This window comes from Rhineura floridana, chromosome 8 (assembly GCF_030035675.1).
Source record: "Rhineura floridana isolate rRhiFlo1 chromosome 8, rRhiFlo1.hap2, whole genome shotgun sequence".
NCBI classification, from domain to species: domain Eukaryota; kingdom Metazoa; phylum Chordata; class Lepidosauria; order Squamata; family Rhineuridae; genus Rhineura; species Rhineura floridana.
In genome coordinates this window covers 42,929,506-42,950,452 of record NC_084487.1, presented here as the reverse complement: position 1 = coordinate 42,950,452, position 20,947 = coordinate 42,929,506, and the positions used below count along the sequence as shown (strand labels likewise).

The window sequence follows — 20,947 nt, the reverse complement described above, 5'->3', positions numbered from 1 at the left end:
ACTGTGACCAGGTGCCCTGTGTGCTTGCTCAGTCTGGTGCCCAGGTGCTCACTATTGCTGATGGGCAATTTCAAGGCTCCTGTTGTCCCTTCTTATATTTCATTATGTTTAAACTGGACTTGTCCTCTGACAGCCCTTCAAACAGAAGACTGTCCTTTGGAAAGTAAGACAGATGGCCACCGTAGGCAAGAGGGACAAAGATGAATATGAGCAAATGCAGTCCTATGTATTTAGGCTTTGCATCAGTTTGGAATGAGAACTGTAGGGTTAACCCAGCCCTCCAGATGTTTTGGACTGCGGCTGATGGGAGTTTTAGTCCAAAGTATCTGGAGGACCCTAGGTTGGGGAAGGCTGGTTTAATAGCAAAAAAGCCAATCTTCTTTGTGGGCTTTAAAAATGGACTTGAAAGGTGGAAAAGAGGTAATGACATAAAGGTGTTTTGGTGGGGTGATTGTATCTGTTACATCTGAGTCGTTTCCAGGCTGTCAGCATTTTGTGGGAGAGATTAAACTGTGTACCGGAAATTTAGGTTTGTGTAATTAAAGTGGATTAGAGCGCTCTGGCACAACAAATATATTTAAAAATGAAACAAAACAGATGTTTTGTGGTTAGGAAAATGACGGGAAAATGCACTGAAAAGTGTGGGATAAAGGACTGATTGATGGGAAGGCATATAACTTTTATGCAAGGAAATCAAAATTAATACTCATTGTTGCATAACTGCCCACCGACAAACTGGAATGAATGCTCAGTAAAGAGCAGACATGGTATAACTTCCACATAAGATTTATACAAGCAAGTCAGGATGAATGCTCAATAAATAGGTAATCTGGAGGAGCACCTGGTCACTTCACAGCTGCACCACCTTCATTGGTGCTGTTTCTCCTTTGTGGTCAGTCTTAGCATCTATGGGTGTTTCCAGATTGTTGCTATTTTCAGGTGGGATTTAATCACATACCGGAGAATTCAGGTTGCACAATTATAGTTGGCTGGGAGGTCTTGCACATCAAACCTGCTCCCAAAGATTGGGCTCTTTGGTATATGGAAAGTGACAGGGAAATGCACTGGAAAGTGTGGAATAACAATTGCTTTGGTGCAATGACATCCAACCTCCCTGCAAACAAATCAGGATGAACGTTTAATAAACAGATTATTTGGAAGTGCCTTAGGATAAACAAACTGGTATCAATCTAATGTTAACTTTGCCTCCTGTTCCAGGACTGTCAGTACCTTCATTATCCCTGCAGTATATCCCTTTCTATATTGCATACATGAAGATCACATCACTATGCACCACATAAATTAAATAACAAACACACCTGGTTCCTTGTTGTTCTGTGCCAAGGTTGGAATTCTCCAGTTCATCCAGGAGCGTGCACTGAAAGGGTGGAAAACAGTAATCCTGATTGTGAGTACAGCCGATTGGTTAAAAGCTTGTAAGGCAAAATGAATCCATATCTAATGAGTGTGCGCCCCTAGGGCCTGAGGAGATAGCTGGCCAGATCCAAAGCCCCTCAGAGGCAGAAGAGGAAGAAGGGGCACTGTGGGAGAAGATTGAGAGTGTTCGACACCAGCTAACCCGCTCTTTGAACCCAGCAAAGCTGACCCCGTACCTGCGCCAATGTCGCGTGATTGATGAGCAGGATGAAGAGGAAGTGCTGAGTGCCTATCGGTTTCCATGCAAGAGCAACCGGACAGGTGAGAGCAGTTAAAAGAACACGCATGGAGGATACAGCTGTGGGAAGGGAGCCTTTTTTTGTGTAGAGCAGGGATCAGATGTTGTTGGACTCCAAATCCCATCAGCTCCTCCGGTATGACAAATAGTCAGGGATGATAGGAGCTGTAATCTAGCAACAACTGGAAGGCCACAGGTTCCCCGTCCTTGCCTTAGTCCATCTAGCTGAGAACTAGTAGTGGCCAACAATGTTCTCCTGGGAAGCTGCTGAGCAAAACATGGTGGTGAAAGCAATCTTCTCTGGCTTGATCTTATTACCTGACTATCAGAGGTATACTGCCTCTGGGCATGGAGGTTTCATCTTTGATTATCATGGTCACCCATACCCATCCTCCATAAATCTGGCTAATAATGCTATCTTGTGTGTCACTGTATTCCATATTAAGTTGTTGTTGTTTAAATTTATATCCCACTTTTCCATTATAAAATGGTCAAAGCAGCTTGCAACAGAAAAAAAATGCAAATCACTAGATCAGCAATCGAATGCTAAAGCATTTTAAAGTGTAACAGTCCAAATGACTCAACTGGATTACATAAACATTGTGACATTTAAAGTCATCACAAAGCAAACAACCAATTAAATTGTATCAATTAATGACAAGCATAATAAATATTCCAATACAAAATGCAAGACAATATTTCATAATCACCTAGCACAGATGTTACAGCTGGCTGCTGTCATTGTTGCTGCCAAGAAGGGTTCACAGCAGCACTTCCTTTTATCCCTGTCCCAAATGTCAGCCAGAGCCCTCCCAAGGAAGTGCCAAGAACTAGCTGAGGTGTTGCTGGTCTGGAAATCAGGCTTGGCATCATCTTCCTTCACTTGAGAAAAGTTTCACTGAACTTACAGTGGTACTAGTCCTGAGCAGGGCAAACGTTCCAGGAGCAAGGGAGAGGGGGGAGGAGAATACAAGAAACAGCCTGTCATCTAGCTCAGATGTTACAGCCTCTGCTGGTTGCTGTCAATGTTGCTGCCAAGAAAGGGTTTGCAGCCACACCTCCTTTTTATCCCTGTCATAAATAGCAGCCAGAACCCTCTCAATTATGCTTTTTGTGAGCAGGAATGGTTTTCCTTGCTGCTTTCCCCCTCCTTCAGGGTACGTGCAACATGTTTTCATCAGGATAAACCAGGACATTATACATGCAGTGCTCAACTTCCAGGGCATCTTAAGTGGGAGCCCCATGCATGCAGGTGTAGCTAGCAAGCCAGGTGTTGGCTTCAAAGTCACCCGGACAGAGTCCCTGGTGTTTCTGACCTGCTCATGCTGTGTTGAGGTTTTGTTTTGTTGTGAGGGTGTTGGGCCAATGGGGTATGGATTGATTTATATAAGCATAATGGTTTTGCTGTACTTTTCCTTGGTGATGTGTTTCCTCTGGCTTCTCCCAGAGGCCTCACATCTCACAGGGAGGCACTGATTCATCTTCACTTCCTCCTGGGCTCCTGGGGGTCTGTCTTGTTGGGGCTTCAGTGGAGTTCTCCACAGCCCATCCTAGCTTTGTATGCCTGCTGTCCGATTCTGCAGTCTCTCACGCTGTCCTGCAAGATGTCCCACTCTGGCCCAAGAATCACCTTCTTCATAGTTGGGGAAGCAGAGCTGTGATCCCTGGCATGGCCTGCTCTCACCTGCCCAATGTGGCTACTTTCCTTTTGCCCTTCCTCTCCAATTATCTATCTTTTCCCTTTTCCGCTGACAAGTACAGCTGCCAGTGTTTGCAGCTCTCCTCTGTTTTGGCTGTAGGTGGCCTCCAATTGGAATGGAGGGACGGGCATCCAATGGTGGCATCCAGTTTGGAATGGAATGGGGGAAGGGGTTTGTTCGCTTGGGAGGAATATGGGCTAGGAAGGCCAGAGTGCAGAGGAACTGGGCACAGAAGGGAGAAAAAAACCTTAAGGGTGCCAGGCTGGGTATCTGTGCGCATTGTGGTATGCCTGTGGGTGCTGTGTTGGGGACCCTTCGCCTGCCCTACTGCTGGATCAGACTAGCCAAGTGACTACACTTTCTGTGACAAGCTGTACGTTAAAACATTTTTTTGACCCTGAGGAAGACCCACAGGATTGAAACGTGTTTGGTCTTAGCATAATTCATTAACTTTTTCTTACATTAGTTTGTTGATCAGACATTGACCTAGATCAATGAGTCCATTTACTATTGCATTCTAGCAATTTTATTTATACCCTTATTATATTTTAACATTCTTGTGTGGGATTAAAATTGTACTTTTCTCTTATTTACGAGTACTTGTCATTTTTTGTGCTCTCCCAATTCAGTGTTTAAGTTCCACTTCAGAGATTGAGGTTAATATATCCTTTTTTTGTGTCCTGTTGCCTGATTAAGCACAGATGCTGTGCTGATACGCTCACCAAGCACAGTCCTTTTCCTCCTATTACTCTTGACAAGCAGCCCTGGCCCAAAGCCTCAGTCCAGGAATGGATCCCAGATGCATGGTATCTACGGTCTTGCCTTGTTGCTTTTATTCATCATTATTTTACATAACATTTGAATATGAAAAGAGCCTCTCTCTTTTTATTTATTTTTTGTCTTGCCCTCGCAACAACCACTGTGATTTATGTCCCTGTTACTCCCATTTTGCAGATGGGCCTAAGTGTCACCCAGCAAGGCTGGGACTAAAGTAAAATTGGGCTTTATAGTCTTTCTTGATTCTTCAAGCGCCATAGTTCTATGATTCTGCTTGCTGCTGATCATGCAACACACACATTAGTTCTGTGAAGTCTTTTTCTTCCTTATATTATTATTATTGTGTCTGTCTCTGCAGGACTCCTCATGGATATCCTTCGAAGCCGTGGGAAGCGAGGCTACGAAGCATTCCTAGAATCCTTGGAGTTCTATTACCCAGAACATTTCACCCACTTGACAGGGAAGCAGCCTGTTCAGCGATGCTCTATGATTCTGGGTAAGAAGTTGCAAAAGGCTTCTCCTTACCTGTCTATTGGCACAGGAGGCCACCATCTTGCTAAAGTTAAGCAGGTCTGGGTCTCCTCAGTGCCTGGAAGGGAGACCACCTGGGAACAACATGTGTGCCGCCTTGGAATGCACTTGCGCACCTGTGCCAACTCAGTGCTTTCGCTATGCTCACTTCCACTCTGCCCCACCCCACCCTGGTCCTAGCGAGTGGTGTCATATCCCACCACTACTGCCACCACCTGTCAGGATCCCACCTGTGGTCACCACCTTGTCACAGTCCCACCTCAGGGTCCTGCTCTCAAAACAGTTCTCTCACTGGCTCGAGCAAAGATCTCTCAAGATCCCACTGCTAGACAGCACCACCAAACTCTCCCTGTAAACAATATTGCCTTGAGACTGTGCCTTCGTCTCCTCCTGGCTTATTGCTACGTTGTGTCTGGGTGCACTTACCGGCCTCAACCCCCCTGTATCTTTGTGCCTATAAAGATTACAGCCCTGGGTTGCTCTGGATACCTGATGATGTTACACTATCTCTTCACCGTTGCCACCATTCATACTGTTTCCCAACCTTGGTATATGCCCTGCGCACCCTTGTGGTCTGTGAAAACCCAGCCAAGGATCAGGTGTTTTGGTAAACCAATAACTATTTATTTATATACACAGGGAATAACAAGATTACTTAAAGGGTTAGTCAACAAGCGTGTGGTTTCATAAGATGCGTTACTCTTTATGTTTCTTAGTCATCAATATCCTGCCTCACTACCCGCCTAATCCAATCCACCCAACAACCCTCTCCAAAACCAACCAAAAACCAACCAACAGAACGAACAGAACCTCAACTGTCATCCTCTCATTTATACCTTCAGACACTTAAACGCTTAGCCAATCATCATACAACACTCATCAACATTCCAACCCATGTACTCCCCCCTCTCACTCAGTCTACTTACCACATATACTCTAATAAACCCGCACTTACTATATTTACAGTATTATATATACAGGGACATCACAAGTGGCAGTGTCAGATGTTATTTCCAATAATAATAATAAAGTTAATTATTAACCCCACTTCAAGTGACATGGCTGCATCAAAATGTGAAGCAGAGATGTGAGCATGTGCTGAACACACACTGGGATGCTCCGATTGGACTGCATCTTCCTGTCACATGCCCAGTGCATGTTTATAACTATGTATCTCCACAAGTGGCAGTGTATGTAAACACCAATGGAAGTGTGGCAAACATGCTCATCATGTAAAGTGTGAATTGGCAGCTCATGGTTAGACACACAGGAAGCTACGCTAAGTGAGAACATTGGTCCATCTAACTCAGTATTGTCTACACAATGGGTAGCCAATGTGGTGCCCTCCAACTGCAACTCCCATAATCCCTGACCATTGGCCATACTGCCTGGGGCTGATGGAAGTTGTAGTTCACAACTTCTTGAGGGCACCATGCTGGATACCCCTGATGTACACTAAGAGGTGGTAACCCTCTGGGGTTTCAGGCAGGAGGCTTTCCCAACACTACCTGGAGATGTTGGGAATTGAACTTGCAGCCTTTTGCATGCAAAACAGGCCCTTTTCCACTGACCTATGTCCCCGAAGGGCCCTAGTACCTGGTTTGCTGACCATCTCTGTCTTTTTCCAGATGAGGAGGGTCCTGAAGGCCTGACTCAGTTCCTGATGATGGAGGTGAAGAAGGTAAGGGCTCAGCAGAAAGGACATCTGGCAAAGGAACACCAACTCCAGGTGAAGAACCGGGCCTTAGAGGAGGAGTGTGCCCAGCTGAAGCAGCATCTCCAGGAGCTGCAGAAGGTGCAGGAACGTTGCCAGAGGTTCCAGGAAGAGTGGGATTCTAACAGCATGGAGCTGTTGAGGCTGAAGGATGAAAACTATATGCTGGCTGTGCGTTATGCACAGCTCTGTGAGGAGAAAAACACTGCTGTCTTCCGAAGCCGGGACCTGCAACTGGGGGTATGGTGAGCAGGGGTGGGGAGAGAGGATATGCATGAATGCATACTAAAGTTAGCAGGGCAAGGAAAAGGGGTGTGCACATCAAAGATATACCAAGTTACTTCCCCATGACAGGAGTCACAGTAATAATTAAGCGCTGTCTGCGCTGATGTTGCTGCTTTGGTTTCATTGGCCTCAGCCTGCCAGCCACTCCTATAAAAGGAAATGGGGAAAAGGTACTAGAAGGCTGGTCAACAAGAGTTCCTTGGCTATGTCTCATCCTGAGTGCTATATTCTTGAAGCTGCACATCTTTAGTCTGCAGTTTCTCTTTACCTTGCCCTGCTTGCACCTGGGGGCATCTCTCTTTCAGAGCCTGGTCTCTGAGCTCATTCGTTAGGAACATAGGAAGCTGTCTTATACTGAGTTGGACTATCAGTCCATTTAGTTCAGTATTGTCTACAATGACTGGCAGCAGCTCTCCTTGGGTTTCAGGCAGGAGTCTCTCCCAGCCCTACCTGGAGATGCTGTGGGTTGAACGTGGGACCTTCTGTATGCAAGACAGATGCTCTTCCACTAAGCTTCATCCCTTCCAGTGGTTTTGCTCTAGTTTTGATCCTATCCAAATCTTCCTTTTGGATTTAATGCAGCTCATGATTCAGGAGACCGTCTGATGTGTCAATAAATCTGGGTCCATAAAGTGCAAAGTTAACTCTTTAGAAAACAACAATTCTGCTGCAATAAAGTGTCAGGTGGTCTGAGAGTTCCAGACTATGTATTGAGTCACAAACTCAGTAGCTGCTACCCAGCACTTGTTCAGGATTTGGAGGCCATGCTTGTGGCCTGCACTAGCTGGAAAATGTGACATTCCATGCATGCAGTTTCAAGTTGCCGGCACCTTTCTCAGAAGAGGCCCAGTTCTGAAGTTTTGGATCTGGGCGTTGAACAGCTTTTTACAGCCCTGACTGATCAGTGACTAAACATGTACATTTGTTGCATGAGCCTGCATGTTACAATAATACAAGGTGGTTTTGCATGGGATGAGTGTTTGGGTACTTCTAGATACCAAAAAATGTGATTTAGAATAAAATGGAGTGCTATACTACTGCTAGCCCTGTACAGTAGTAATTGTGCATGACCTCTAGATTATAGCGTGGCTGATCACTAGATATTCCACACAGTTGCAGAATATCTTGGCCTCATGCCACCCTTTCCAGTGCAACCCTCTGCAATGGCACTCTCTATCCCTTCCTGCATTTTCCAGAACTCATGTAGTGATGGATGGGGGAGCATCATCAATTTTGCATCCCCTCCCCTCCTGCAATAGATGTGGTGTTGTGCACTCAACAGCCTTCTCTGAACTGGCAGCTGAGGCAGGGGGAAGACTTGTCAGTTTCACTGCAGTAGTAGTCATAAATAACAGTAGCAATAATGGTGGCAATGGGGGACAGCTTGGTGCTGCTCTTGCCAGAGAGCACTGGGGAGGTGGGGGTTCCACAAGCATGACAAGCTGTGTCTGCTGAAATTCCCTCTTCTACACACCTAATTAAAGATGCAGGAGTCCTGTCCTCTTTTTCATGTGTGCCCCCTCATTACACACAGCTCTCAACTACTTTGTTTCAGCTGTGCTGCAGTCTTCTCAGACTGTACCGTAATTGTCGTAGTTTTTTTTAAAGCTATAAGCTGGTCTTCAAGAAACACAGATAATGGGGAAAATAGGAATGCAGCAATTTGGAATGGATGCCACCAGTGGATTCTCAGGAATAAAGGAGTGGTAAAATAATGTCTATATAATATCTGAGCATTGTTCATGTAGTCAATTTTTGAGGCCTGGGGCCATAAGAATATATCCAGGCCAGTGTTCCTGCATGAAGCCCAGCGAATTGATGTGCCTGGAAGTCTTCCTAAAGCATAAATAAAAGGTTCTGAATGATGGAAAGCAACTCTGTTATCTGGCAAGTCTCTTAACACTTTAATTTCTAAACTGAGTTTGCCCATCCATTTAGCTGGGCATCTTTTAGGGTTTCTCCCTTGTTGAATTCCTGTCTGAGACCATCTCCAGTCTCCGTTACAGTCTCTCATACTTCCCTTTGAAAATGGACTGCCTTCAAGTCAATTCTGACTTATGGCGACCCTATGAATAGGGTTTTCATGGTAAGTGGTATTCAGAGGTGGTTTTACCATTGCCTTCCTCTGAGGCTGAGAGGCAGTGACTGGCCCAAGGTCACCCAGTGAGCTTTGTGGCTGTCTGGGGATTCGAACCCTGGCCTCCCAGGCATAGTCCAACACTTTAACCACTACACCATACTGGCTCTCGTACACCACACTGGCTCTCCTACACCAGTGGAATATCCGCTCCTCCATGCAGAACTTGAAAGGGAGCAGAAAGTCAAAGACCCTTGGTGCCAAGGCAAAATCCCACCCCACTTTAGCCCCTTCCTCATTCCGTGTAACACCTACAGTCTTAACTAGAGTAAGATACAGACAACAAATGGGAGTGAGCAAGTTGCCACTCACAAAAATAACCAAAGAGTAAATGGGTTCCAGATGACTCTTGCAAGTAAGCCAAGACACGTTCTACAGAGAGAGGCCAAAGAAAAAGCCTCTTTCTTCCCAACCAACAGTATGACATTCAGTTAGACCCTGAGAGAGTGATGGATGATGCCTTTCTGCACAGGGACTGGACTGTGCTTCCTGTTCTTCCACAGCAACATTGCATTTGAAACAAAGCTTTGCATCTCCCCTAACTGGGAGGATGTGAACGTTATATTTTGGATGGGATATTGTTGTGGAGGAAGGGGACTTGGGGATTTGCACTCCCTGGTTCTGTGCTGCAAAGCAACACCTGTCTTTCTCTCAGGATTAAACTGAATGCCCAAAACTGGTCTGAGTGTATAGCAAAAACTAATCCATTGAGAGGTGGATAAAATAAAGAAAATTTTATCAAGGTAGGAACATAAGAAGCTGCCCTGTAGCAAGTCAGGCTATTTATCCATCTAGGACAGCATTGCATCTACTCTGATTGGCAGCAGCTCTCCAGGGTCTCAGGCAAGGGTCTGTTGCATCATCTGCCACCTGATCCTTTGAAGTGGAGATGCCTGGGATGGAACCTGGTTCCTTTTGCATGCAAACAAATGTGCCGTATTACTGAGCTCTCGTCCCCCAGGTGCAGCATTTCCTGATGTCCAAAATATCCCCGGCCAGCTTTTTCTCACCCTCCACATCCCTCCTCAGGAGGACTCTTGTATTCTCTTGGGCCACCCCAGATCCTCAAAGATTCAGCCAATCTCAGTGTATAATATATACACTGTGTTTGCTTGCCATCATAGGGCTTCTCCTGTGCATGTCTCTCTCCTTCCTCACCCCTTTCTTTTATTTGCTCTCCCACTTGTCTCCCTGTCTAGTGGAGCCACTGTAGAGTAAGCAACTGTCGTGCTATTTGCTCTGCGAAGCCCCATGCATATTGATGATGCTGTAAAAATGATCGATTGTGGCAGTTCTTGCCTTTGTTGGTTAGATCTGAACCCTGTAGTCGCTTTCACATTTGCTCCAGGAAGGCATTAAAACACAGGCCATGGCTGTGGCCAAGGCACTTCTTAATCTTCTTTCTAGTGAACTGAAAGAGGTTTTCATTTGTGTTTATAGCGGATGATCTTTCCATGTAGCAAACAAGTCCCAGAAGCTGAGAATGGGCGTAGGATATAGGTTTTGTTATGAATTCACTTTGAGTACCTATAAAATCACTAAGAAGAGTGCGAGAGAAAGTGGCTGGGACTTGGGACCATAAAATGGTCAGGTGACAAACCCACATCCTGGGCAGCCTTTTCATTCTAGATAGTGGAAGGAATTTATGAGGCTGCACCTTGGTGATCCGGCTTTCACTTTGAGCAATGGACACACCTATTTCCTCTGTCTGAGGTGGGACAGCTTCACCTTGAGCTTATCTGTCCAATCCTATGTTTGGGTTAGAACTCCTTCTGGAGTACCATTGCTGCTTTCTTAATCTCTGGCTCCTGGGATTCCAGTCATTGACCTGTTGCTTACTACTGCACATCAATATAGACTTAAACACTTCTGGGTTTATCTGATTTGCTGCTATTTACCTGTATTCTGCAGTTCTGTCCTGTTTACTATATCTTGCACCGTCTCTGCATTTTCTGTTATGGCACTACAGAAACAATGTGGAATGTGGTCCTAGTGCAGGGATAGCCACTGTGATGTCCATCAGATGTTGTTGAACTGCAACTCCTATCATCTGGGATGCTGGGATTTGTAGTTCAGTGACATCTAGAGGGCGCCATATTGGCTAACCCTGGCCTAGAGGGTGAAAGAGGGAGAGAGAATAACTTAACTGTTCCTGCTTAGACTGGGCCAGGGCTCAGCTTGTTTTTAGTGTTAGATTCAGACCTTGAATATGTGAGTGTTGTTGTTTTCATATTAGTATCATTTGCAAGAGGCAACCACCTGCTGCTCTTGCAAGCCCCTTTCCCAGACAGTATTGGCCTTGTTCTATAGAGATATGAGGAAAATAGAATGGAATCAGCCTGTTGGTGAGACTGGCCAGTATCAAGGGGGCTGCAACATGTTCACCGGGCAGGTTTGTGTGATGAAGTCATTTCACAGCTGGAAAGAACTATAGTTCCCAGGGCTCTTTGCACAAAGCCACGGCATTGACATTGGATTATAGATGGAATGTTGACGTGGCCTTGCATTTACACTGACATGAATTCTGTTCTCTACCCCCCCTTTCCCCCTCACTTTTTCTCTTGAATTTTACTCCAACAGATCCTAACACCAATGTCTCTGTTTGACAATGCAGGGTCTGAGTAAACCCATTTGTCTTTGCATACTCTGTTTTTCTGTTGATGGGGTGTTCTGCAGCTGTCTTTCTTGAATTTTCATACTATTTCGGCAGATATTGAAATGCTTCCAGATGCTTTTGTGACCAAAGCCAAAGGCCGGCAAGCTTGCTCTGCATACCTTGTCAAACATCTCCTACAGTTTATGGGAAGGGTAACAAGCCCACACCCTGCTTATGAGCTTGGAGTGGAGTGGGGGGATCATCCCTGACTTTCTGTTTTGCATTGGGGGCTCTCCAGGCATCTGACAAGACCCTGTTCCTCCCCCAATCTGAGAGAAGGGAAGGTGCATGGTGACTAACATTTAGCTGACAATAAACAACCCCAAGTATAACATGAAAAAGATGAAAACAAAATATGCCACCCTTGTGTCACCCTGATTGTGAATACAGTAGAGTGGTCTAAGGCTCTTAGGAATGGTTAATCTGTATCTGTTTCTGTCTAATTCCTGGTATTCTTTCTTCTTAAGAGATCTTGTGCATGTCCTAATAAGAGAGGTGATTGTTTTGGAACTTCTTATACCTACCTTCTGACCTGAAAGCTCTGTTCCTGGTCTCCAGAAATGTGGTATGGCTTGTGGGGAGACAAGTTGCGGGGAAGGGCTGTAGTTTGCTGGTAGAGTGTCTGCTTTGCATGCCAAAGATCTCAAGTTCAATTCCCAGCATCTCCAGGTAACACTGGGAGAGTCCTCTCTGAAACCCTGGAGAGTTGCTGCCAGTCAGTGTAGACAATACTGAGGTGGATGGACCACTGGTCTAACTTGGTATAAGGCAGCTTTCCTATGTTTGCTCAGATTTACTTTGATATTTGGGTCATCCTCCCTTCTTTATTACTACTTCATAAGTTCAAGGGTTTTGCTTTGGCATTTGGGATCAATTCTGGAGTTAGCCCTACTCAAAATTGAGCCCCACATCCATTTCTCTGGCTTCTTCCCCTGCTCTGTAGTCAGTGCCTTGCACCCACCATCCCTGCCAGGATCACTTTGCAAGGCTTTATTTCTCCTACTATATACCTCTTCAGGTTCTTGTTCCAATATTTGCTCCTTCTACACTGTGTATATACTTTATGCTGTGCTCCTTTTTGAATTTAAATAATTTAAGCAGCAGTCCTAAGCCTCCTTACCTGGGAGTAAACCCCATTGAATTCAGTAGGGTTTATTTCTGAGTAGACATGGTTAGGGTTGCAGTCTCATACAGGTGTTTTTTTTTCTGATACTGTCTTTCTGTTGCTGTCGTAATATTTTTAGAAGCTCAGGTGTTTTTATAGACCGTGGCTTTTACAATTAGTACATTATGGATGAATTTTATGTTTTTAGAATGTTGTGAGACGCTCTGGGAAGGTCAGTCCCTCAAAGACAGCCAATCAATCAATCAAGCAAGCAAATAAATAAAAAGTGGGATTGACCTGTTGTGGTCTTTGTTTTCTATATTTCAGGTAGACCAGTTGAAATGCAAGGTCAGCAGCATGGAGGAAGAGTGCTCCCTATTGAAGAAGCAGACATTGGCGGCTCCCCAGAGAGAGGTGGAGGATCATGGCCTCATTGACACCATCTGTGAGTTGCGAGCAGAGAACCAGAGACTGAGAGCTTCACTTCAGGAGCTGCAAAGCACGGTCCAGGTACTTGCTGAAAATGCTAGTCTGTGGAAATGTTCCACTGAATTGCATTGGATGTCTCGATGCTGAAACTTAAGCTTCTCCTGGATGGTAAGAGCCACTCTCTGCACGCAGGAAGGTTGTAACAGTGGTAGCCCAAAGGCAGTGCATATGGTTTGCATGCGGAAGGTCCCAGGAAAATGTGTACATAGGAAGAGCTGTGCTGAATTAGGCCAAAGGCCCATCTAGTCCAGCATCCTCTTCTCACAGTGGCCAACCCGATGCCTACGAGACGTCTGCAAGGACAAGAATGCAACCTGAGGATAGATGATGTAGTTCAGGGCTGGGGAAATGGTTGCCCTCCAGATGATGCTGTACTACAACTCCCATCATCCCTGACCATTGGCCATGTTGGCTGGGCTGATGGGAGCTGAACAACATCTGGAAGGCCATAAGCTCTTTATCCCTGATTTACTTGATGGTCAGTAATATTCAGGATGAAAGAGAAGAGAGGTGGGTTCTCAGTGAGACAAGTTGGTCAGAGTGAGAGCTGATTTAGATGTAAGTTTTATAAGTCCTGGTGGGCCCAGTTGGCTGGTGAAGTTATTTGAATGTAGCTAGTCTGCAACTGCAACTTGGAGAAGGGACCCTCGATCCACAAAGCCCAATCTCACTGGTTTTGCTGAAGAGCCAGAGCAATGGTGGTGCAAAAGAGATCAGGTGCTGGAGACTGGCTGTTGGAGGGCCCAGTTCAAAGCACCCCCCACTGCAGTGCCCTGTCCTTGGCTATGTTGCCTCCATCTCTCTCTGCTGCCTAGCCAGATGTGTGATTTTCATATGTAACCCATAAATGGGTGCAGGGATGGATGCCAGCAAGGTTACCCCCTTCACATTGCAGCAATGCCCTGCCTTTTTGTGAACCTTTGTTTTCCTCTACCCCAAATACACCCCTTTCAAAGCTGCTAACTTCACCTGTGCACCAGTGGAGCGCACACTTCTGTATTTTCTTCCCCAACCGAAAAGGCTCCAAATGGACTAACCTCTCGCAGCAAGACTGTCCCCTGTTGCAGCAGTTAAGGCTATCACCATGTACCGCATAGGGGATTAGGGTTTAGTACCACTGGGGCTGGATCAGGGCTCTAGCTTTAGTAAAAGGTTAACAAAAACAAAATCAATTTAAAAGAAGGGCCTCTAGGGTTGGCGTAGAGCTGTTGCTAAAATACAAATGGGTGCCTTGAACAGCTGTGGCTCTTGGATATGTAGGAGAAGTAGGCTGCCTGTTGGTATCGGGATGACAAAATCTTACCCATGGATATGTGAGCATGTTATTTTAGAATTTCTCCCTGTTTAAGAAAAGGTATTACAGAACTCTAAATAGTTTGTGAGATCTCGTCTCTCCCCCGCCCCCAAACGCGGTTTGTACAACCTTATATCATGATTTACAGCTCGTTCTAGATAGCAAAACTTGGAGAAAACTGTTTAAAGATATTTCAGTTTGAGATTATTCCCCACCCCACCTCACCACACACACAAAAAGGTTTAACCAGGAGGAGATATAATTTTACTTGGGAACAAGAAAAGAAATTGATTGGTAAGGAGGCAGCATCTGGATACAATCAGTTAGTTATATAAATCTATTACATGCTCAGCAAAATGTTGATATTGCCATTTAAAACTGTGTAATTTAAACTTGGAGTGGTTTAAGAACTGGGCCTATAAAGCATGAAATTATAAGGTTCTTATCTTGGAAGACATGACCCCCATCTCTCTGTGTTCATAATGAACCATAAAGCATTGCTTAGTTATGACATTTTGACATTACAGCTTCAATCATTCACAGTTTGGTTCTTCATTTCGAGCTAGAGAGAATATTATTTTTCACCACTCAGGGTCCCTTTTTTTTTTTGTTGGACATTTGTATCTTGGTCAAGGCAATAGCTGCCAACTTGGGGCTGGGCTACACATTATCTGATTGGAGAGCCAATTTGGTTACAGTGTTGGTCTGGGATTGGGGAGACTCAAGTTCCAAAGCCCCCCTCAGCCACAAAGCTCACAGGCTGACCTTGGCCTCAGTTACGTCACAAGGTTGTTATGAGAATAAAATGAGAGAGAGAAATATATACTGGACACTGCCTTAGTGTTTAGACCATTCCGTGAGCTGACTCTTCATTGTAATTGTCCATCACTGCACAACATGTTGGGAATCCTGGATGATATAGAAAGGTTCCGCATCAATGTGGGGCACCTTCAGGAATTTCTAGTGGCCACCAGACTAGAATTCCTTGGATTTTGGGGGAGAAGCCATTCTTTAAAGTGGCATCAAAATAATGTGAAGATTGTAATGCAGACATGCCTTAATTGATGGTGGGGTAAATTATAAACAAAAAAATGTATTTACAAAGTTTTTTATTCTGGAGTCCTCACTGGATGTACTGAAAATTGCCTCACTGCATGTGCCGGCTACTATTCTTCCCTCCCTCCCTCCTCCTATCCCTAACTCTGCTCATCGCAGCAGACAGGTGATTTTGCTTCTTTGTTGCTTAGCCAGCAGGTGAAAGCCAAGTGCCAGGCTCTGAGAGGATCCTTCTAGACATTTTGGAGCATGACCGGAAAGAAGCGCAAGCTGACCGGCAAGAACTGTGCCAGAAATTAGACTCTGTGCAAAATGAGCTGCAGTGGGCTGAGGGGCTGAGAGATAAGGTAAGTTGCCCCTTCTCCAGGCATTTGGCTTTGGGGGAGGCATTGATGCAGTCATGCACTCCCCACTGTGGTTAGGATGCATCCAGTCATTCATGTCTATGAAAAGGAGAGTGCTGGGGCTCCAAGCCAGTGCCAGTGCCAGGTTTTCCAGGGCCCTTGAACAAGCTGCTCTCAAGAAGCCCCCCCTTCCCAAAGTGGGCCCCTCCCTACGATGGCCTTTTTGCTTGCTGCCCCCTGGCCCAGTCTGCTTCATAGGAACAGAGGAAGCTGCCTTACCCTGAATCAGATCATTGGCCCATCCTGGGGATTGACCCTGGGATCTTCTGCATGCAAAGCTGATGCTCTGCCATGGAGCCATGGCCCTTCCTGGGCTTCACTGCCCAGAAGGAGAGGGCAAAGGAGCCTGGTCCTCCTTTCCTTTGCTCTTATCACTGCTTACTTGCTTGGAGAGAGCAGGTGAACAGACAGAGGCATCAAGGAGGACAAGGAACAGGGCCAAAGTGCTGGCAGTAGGCCCCCTGCTGGGGTGTGGGCCTTGGCAGCTGCCTGCCAATGCCTGACCTCTGATGCTAGCCCTGTTCAAAGCTGCCAGGAAGCCAGGCTCTCTACCCCAGAAACCGTCATTCCAGTCCCAGGTGTTTGTGGGGGTATGTGTGATTGTGAAATGGTGAGGTAGAGGTGACGAGGAACATTAGCATATGCACTCGCCCCCCAGCCCCTCTCTCTTGCTGTGTTCCAGATCTGATCCCTGATTGCACAGCTTGCAGGCCAAAACCAGTTTCAATTTTAGCCATAATATATCTCTTTAAAGCATAACCCTCTGCATTCAAATCCCCCAGTATCTGCAAGTTATGGAGGATCTGCAACTGAGGTACCAGACTCTGCAGAAGAATTGTGACCTGTACAAACACAGAATGAATACTGTGCTGGCTCAATTAGAGGAGATTGAGAAGGAAAGAGATCAGGTGAGTTGCTTCTATCTGGCAATCTTTCCTTAGGCTAGAATTTGGGGGCTCCTGGTAGGTGATATAATCCCTCTACTGTCATTTTTGACTGCTAAAGGACTGCTGAGGGCAGATGTCAGTGATGTGGTTGGTGCTCCATTACATGCCACTCTGGGTAACATGAGACTGTAGAAGCTGCAATTGAAGGAAGGGATCTAGTGAAGAGAGCAAGAGTGCTAATCTTGTGGCCCCAGTCCAGCCTCTCATGCTACACACGGTTTCTCCTACATGATCCTACCCTTGCTGAGCGTTCTTAGAAGCAGAGGAGGCCAGCTGGGATGAATTTTAAAGCCCATCAGGAGGCCAAGCCAACACCACAGTTCCTGAGGTTGAAGGACTGTCCAGGGGACTGTCCAGAATTATTATTATTATTAAATTTATATACCGCTTAGTGCCGGAATAGGCTTCTAAGCTGTTTACAAGTATAAAAACCAGACACAAGCAGTAAAATATAAACATCCCTAATTTAAACATTTGCAATAAAACAATGCCATTACACAGTAATTAAAACAGGAGATTCAGGTCGAGAGATCAAGAATGCTGGTATAGAAGGCATCGGACATCCAGATGGCAGGGAAGATGTCTGAAAGCACAGACGGGGATACCAGCGGGTTGGCTGAGTGGGAAGCTATGTAGATTGGAGGAATACAGCAGATCTAGGATGTGCATAGGAGGCAGCAGGTTGGGGTTAGCCTTCTGGAATTGCCTGAATCTTCAGAACAGGATTCTGCTCCTCAGGTTTTGCATCCTGGATTGAATTACCTGCAGTTTCCTCTTCCAGTCAGGTTGCTAGCCTGTTGCTAATGGCAGAACATTTTGGAAGTCCCACTTTTGACCACCCCGACCCCCTGCTGCTACTGAGGATCAGTGGCAGCTGGTGGCTCTCTGTCAGTGGAGCAGTGGAATCTGAACTTTCAAGGAGCTGTCCAAGGTGCTGAAGCACCAGCTGCTGCTGTTGCTTCCTGTCCTATTTTCTCTGGATGTTGGTGAGAATTGGGACCCCTCTGGGAGCTTCCTTCCCTCCGCAGTGCTATGCCACCACCTGAGGAAGCGGCTCTGAAAAGCTGTGAACTGCACAGAGCAGGGATGGAGAATCTGTGGGCCCAGATGTTGCTGGACTCCAGCTGCCATCATACTTGACTATTGGCCTTGCTGGCTTGGGCTGATGGGAGCTGGGAGTCCAACAGCATCTGGAGGGCAGCAGTGCTTAGTGGGGAGATGCTCCCATTAGCGGGCATCCATGCTGAAGACCCCCCCCCAAACACACACATGCAGAAGAAACCCTGAAGCTGTCTCTGGTGCAAGGAGCTGAGGATTGGTATCTGACCTACCAGTCTCCCTGTCTGAGTCGTGCCATACCAGTCTATGATTTGTAATGCATAAGTGGGATAGGATGTTAATCTCTGAAGTTTAGCATTTGGGGAACCAAAGGTTTTTCTAAGAAGCAAACTTTCTGCCCCTTATTACTGCAAAGGATACAGACAGTGCCTGGGGAATACCATAAGGGGACTGAAGAGAAGGTCTAGTAGTCAAAGGGTGGGCCTTTATTGTTCCCGATAAGTCCGTGGCCTTCCTCCATGACTATGACAAGCAGATGTAAGTTATGCAAGAGAAACAGGTACATGCAAAAGTTGTTTAATTGGTATAATGAAGATTGCAGAATAGTTTTTTTACAAGAAATAAAATGAGAAGAAAGCACAGAGCGTGCATAAGTTTGCCTGCAATTCCACCTTCCCAAGGTATCTCTGCCTCCCCTCAAGGTATGTGTTTCTTTCAGGCAATCCAGAGCCGAGAAGGCATTCAGCTGCAATACTCACAAAGCCTCATTGAGAAGGACCAGTGCCGCAGGCGTGTTCGGGCCTTGGAGGAAGAGAAGGGCGAGTTACTGAGCAAGCTTACGCAGGCTGAGGGCAAGATTGGCACATTAGAGGTGCAGCTGCAGCGCTGTCATTGCACCAGGGGCTTGGGCAAGAAGGTACATCTTGGAAAAGAGGAATCCTTTGGGGAGCAAGAAGAGGGGAAAAGTTGGTATTTTGAGAGGAGGGAAGGGAAGCCAACATAGAAGTGGGCGGAATAAGTTAGGATTGCAAAAAGAGAGGACAGAATTTCTTGTATGTTGAGGGGGGCTGAAGGTAACCAGCAGCCTTTCTGATGGGAACTACCTGAACTGGAAATTCACCATTTTACCAGCTTCCTATCCTCAAATGCAAGCACGGATTTCTTGGGTTTTTTCCATGGAGCTTGAGGTGGCAGGCATGGGGTTGCGAGATGGTCTCCCATCCAGGCACTGACCCAAGCCAGACCTGCTTCGCTTCCACAAGGTAGCTGAATTAAGTGCCTTCAGACCATGCCCTGTGACTTTGATGCTTTTTAAAGCGCAAGTCATAATAAACTAGGCAATGAGTATCTGTTGTGCGCATCCATAGTAGTGGGGCTCCTGCCATTCAATAACAGAATAACTCCGCCTATAATTCCACCTGCCTAAGGTAGACAAGCAGTAGTTTAAGAGGCTTGAAGATGGTATGATTGTATGTGGTAATCTGGTTTGACAACATATTAAAAACATAAAGTTCATTGCGACATATTAGGAAAAAAGTAAGAACACTATAAAACACTAAAACATCTAAAAAAATCATAATAGCAGCAATTAAAACGATATCAGCAGAAGCACAGTATAAATATATTTTTTAAAAAGCAGCAAAAGTGTTGAATGTGGTAGCAGTTAAATACAAAACAACTAAATTACCAACTAAAAGAATTTGGAACAAAAAAATTCTGAATGGCTTGATTAAAAGTCATCAACACAGAGACCTGCCTGGGGAGGGAGTTTCATAAGCATGGGGAAATCATGGAAGTCTCTAGTGGTATGAATTTTGTGCACCATGGACAATGTTCTCAAGCGTGCCAATTTCAGCCTTATGGAAACAAAACCAATCTCTCCTCCCCCGCCCACCCCACTAACCAAACCACGTATTGTCTGTTTCCAGCCTCAGATAGCATGGACCATGTTGGTCATGTACTCACTGCTGTTTGAGGTGTGAACAGGTGGGTGGGAAATCATTGTAGGATGTTAACATTGGCACACCATACTCTGAATAATGGGAATACTTTGGGTGTACATCAACACTCTTTTAAAATCACCATCTGGGACATGCCCTAGAAAGAGATTTGCTGGGGCCCCAGGAAACTATCTTGCCTGGTTTATGGTGGTATGTGTTATGGTAGGCGAGAACTTACCACATCAGTTGCACGGAGTTAAGGGTTGGCATTGCTGGGCATCTGACAAGGCCCACACCCCAGCTGGGGGTCCACTGCCACTCCCTGGAGCCTCCTGGCTCAGCTTTTCCACCTCTTTGCTATCAATGTAAGCACTCAGGTCCTGCTTGCAGGCTTCCCATATGCATTTGGTTGGCCACTGTGAGAACAGGATGTTGGATTAGATGGGCCTTCGTCTGGATCCAGCAGGGCTCTTATGATGTTATGTTTGCTGCTTGTTCACTTATCCCCTCTAAGCATGAGCAGCAATGAAAACGAGCAATGGTAGCCAACACTTGTCTTGCGTTTTCCATCTGGAAGACTGTAGTAGTAAGAAACAAAGTAGTTAAGAACATGGGGTGGTATTCACTGCTAGCCCTACTCAGAGTAGACCTATTGAAGTTAATAGGCATGACTAACTTAGATCCATTAATTTCATTGTGTCTTCTCTGAGTAGGAATTAGCTGAATGCAACCCATAGACACAAGATTCATGGATGGACAAGCTAAGTTAAAAATGGTCCATTCCCACATCTCCCCGTAAGGGACACAAATAAGGCTTTGGCTTTATGTAGTTATTTTATTTCAAAGCATTAATAACAGCTTAATATTTTAAAACATCTCTAAGCTGTGTATAATATAAAACCAAACGATATCATTAAAGCAAAAGTACAACCTGTAATCAATAAAACAGCAGTATAAAAGTCTATAAAATCATATCCAGGGGATTCAAACACATAAATGTTTTACTTTTATAAGTTTGGTGTTTTATGTGAATGGCATAAGAGCTGTCTATAGTTCCAACCACGAGAAGCACAATTGACTGTGCAAGGCTATGCATGTTCACTCAGAAGTAAATCTCACTGTTTTCATTGGGGCTTACTCCCAAGTAAGAGCACACAGGAGTACAGCCTGAGCTTTTG

At 45.5% G+C, this 20,947-nt stretch overlaps 1 protein-coding gene across 2 annotated transcripts in view; it reads left to right on the top strand.

Moving 5' to 3' along the window:
• The window catches only part of CARD10 (caspase recruitment domain family member 10), a 57,082-nt gene that overhangs the window by 5,834 nt on the left and 30,301 nt on the right, over positions 1–20,947 (top strand). For both annotated transcript variants that reach the window (XM_061639062.1, XM_061639061.1), the window contains exons 3-9: positions 1,480–1,698; positions 4,511–4,648; positions 6,312–6,637; positions 12,908–13,090; positions 15,611–15,766; positions 16,606–16,731; positions 18,548–18,745. In XM_061639062.1, coding sequence (XP_061495046.1) covers positions 1,480–1,698; positions 4,511–4,648; positions 6,312–6,637; positions 12,908–13,090; positions 15,611–15,766; positions 16,606–16,731; positions 18,548–18,745 — 1,346 coding nt within the window. The remainder of the gene's footprint in view (positions 1–1,479; positions 1,699–4,510; positions 4,649–6,311; positions 6,638–12,907; positions 13,091–15,610; positions 15,767–16,605; positions 16,732–18,547; positions 18,746–20,947) is intronic.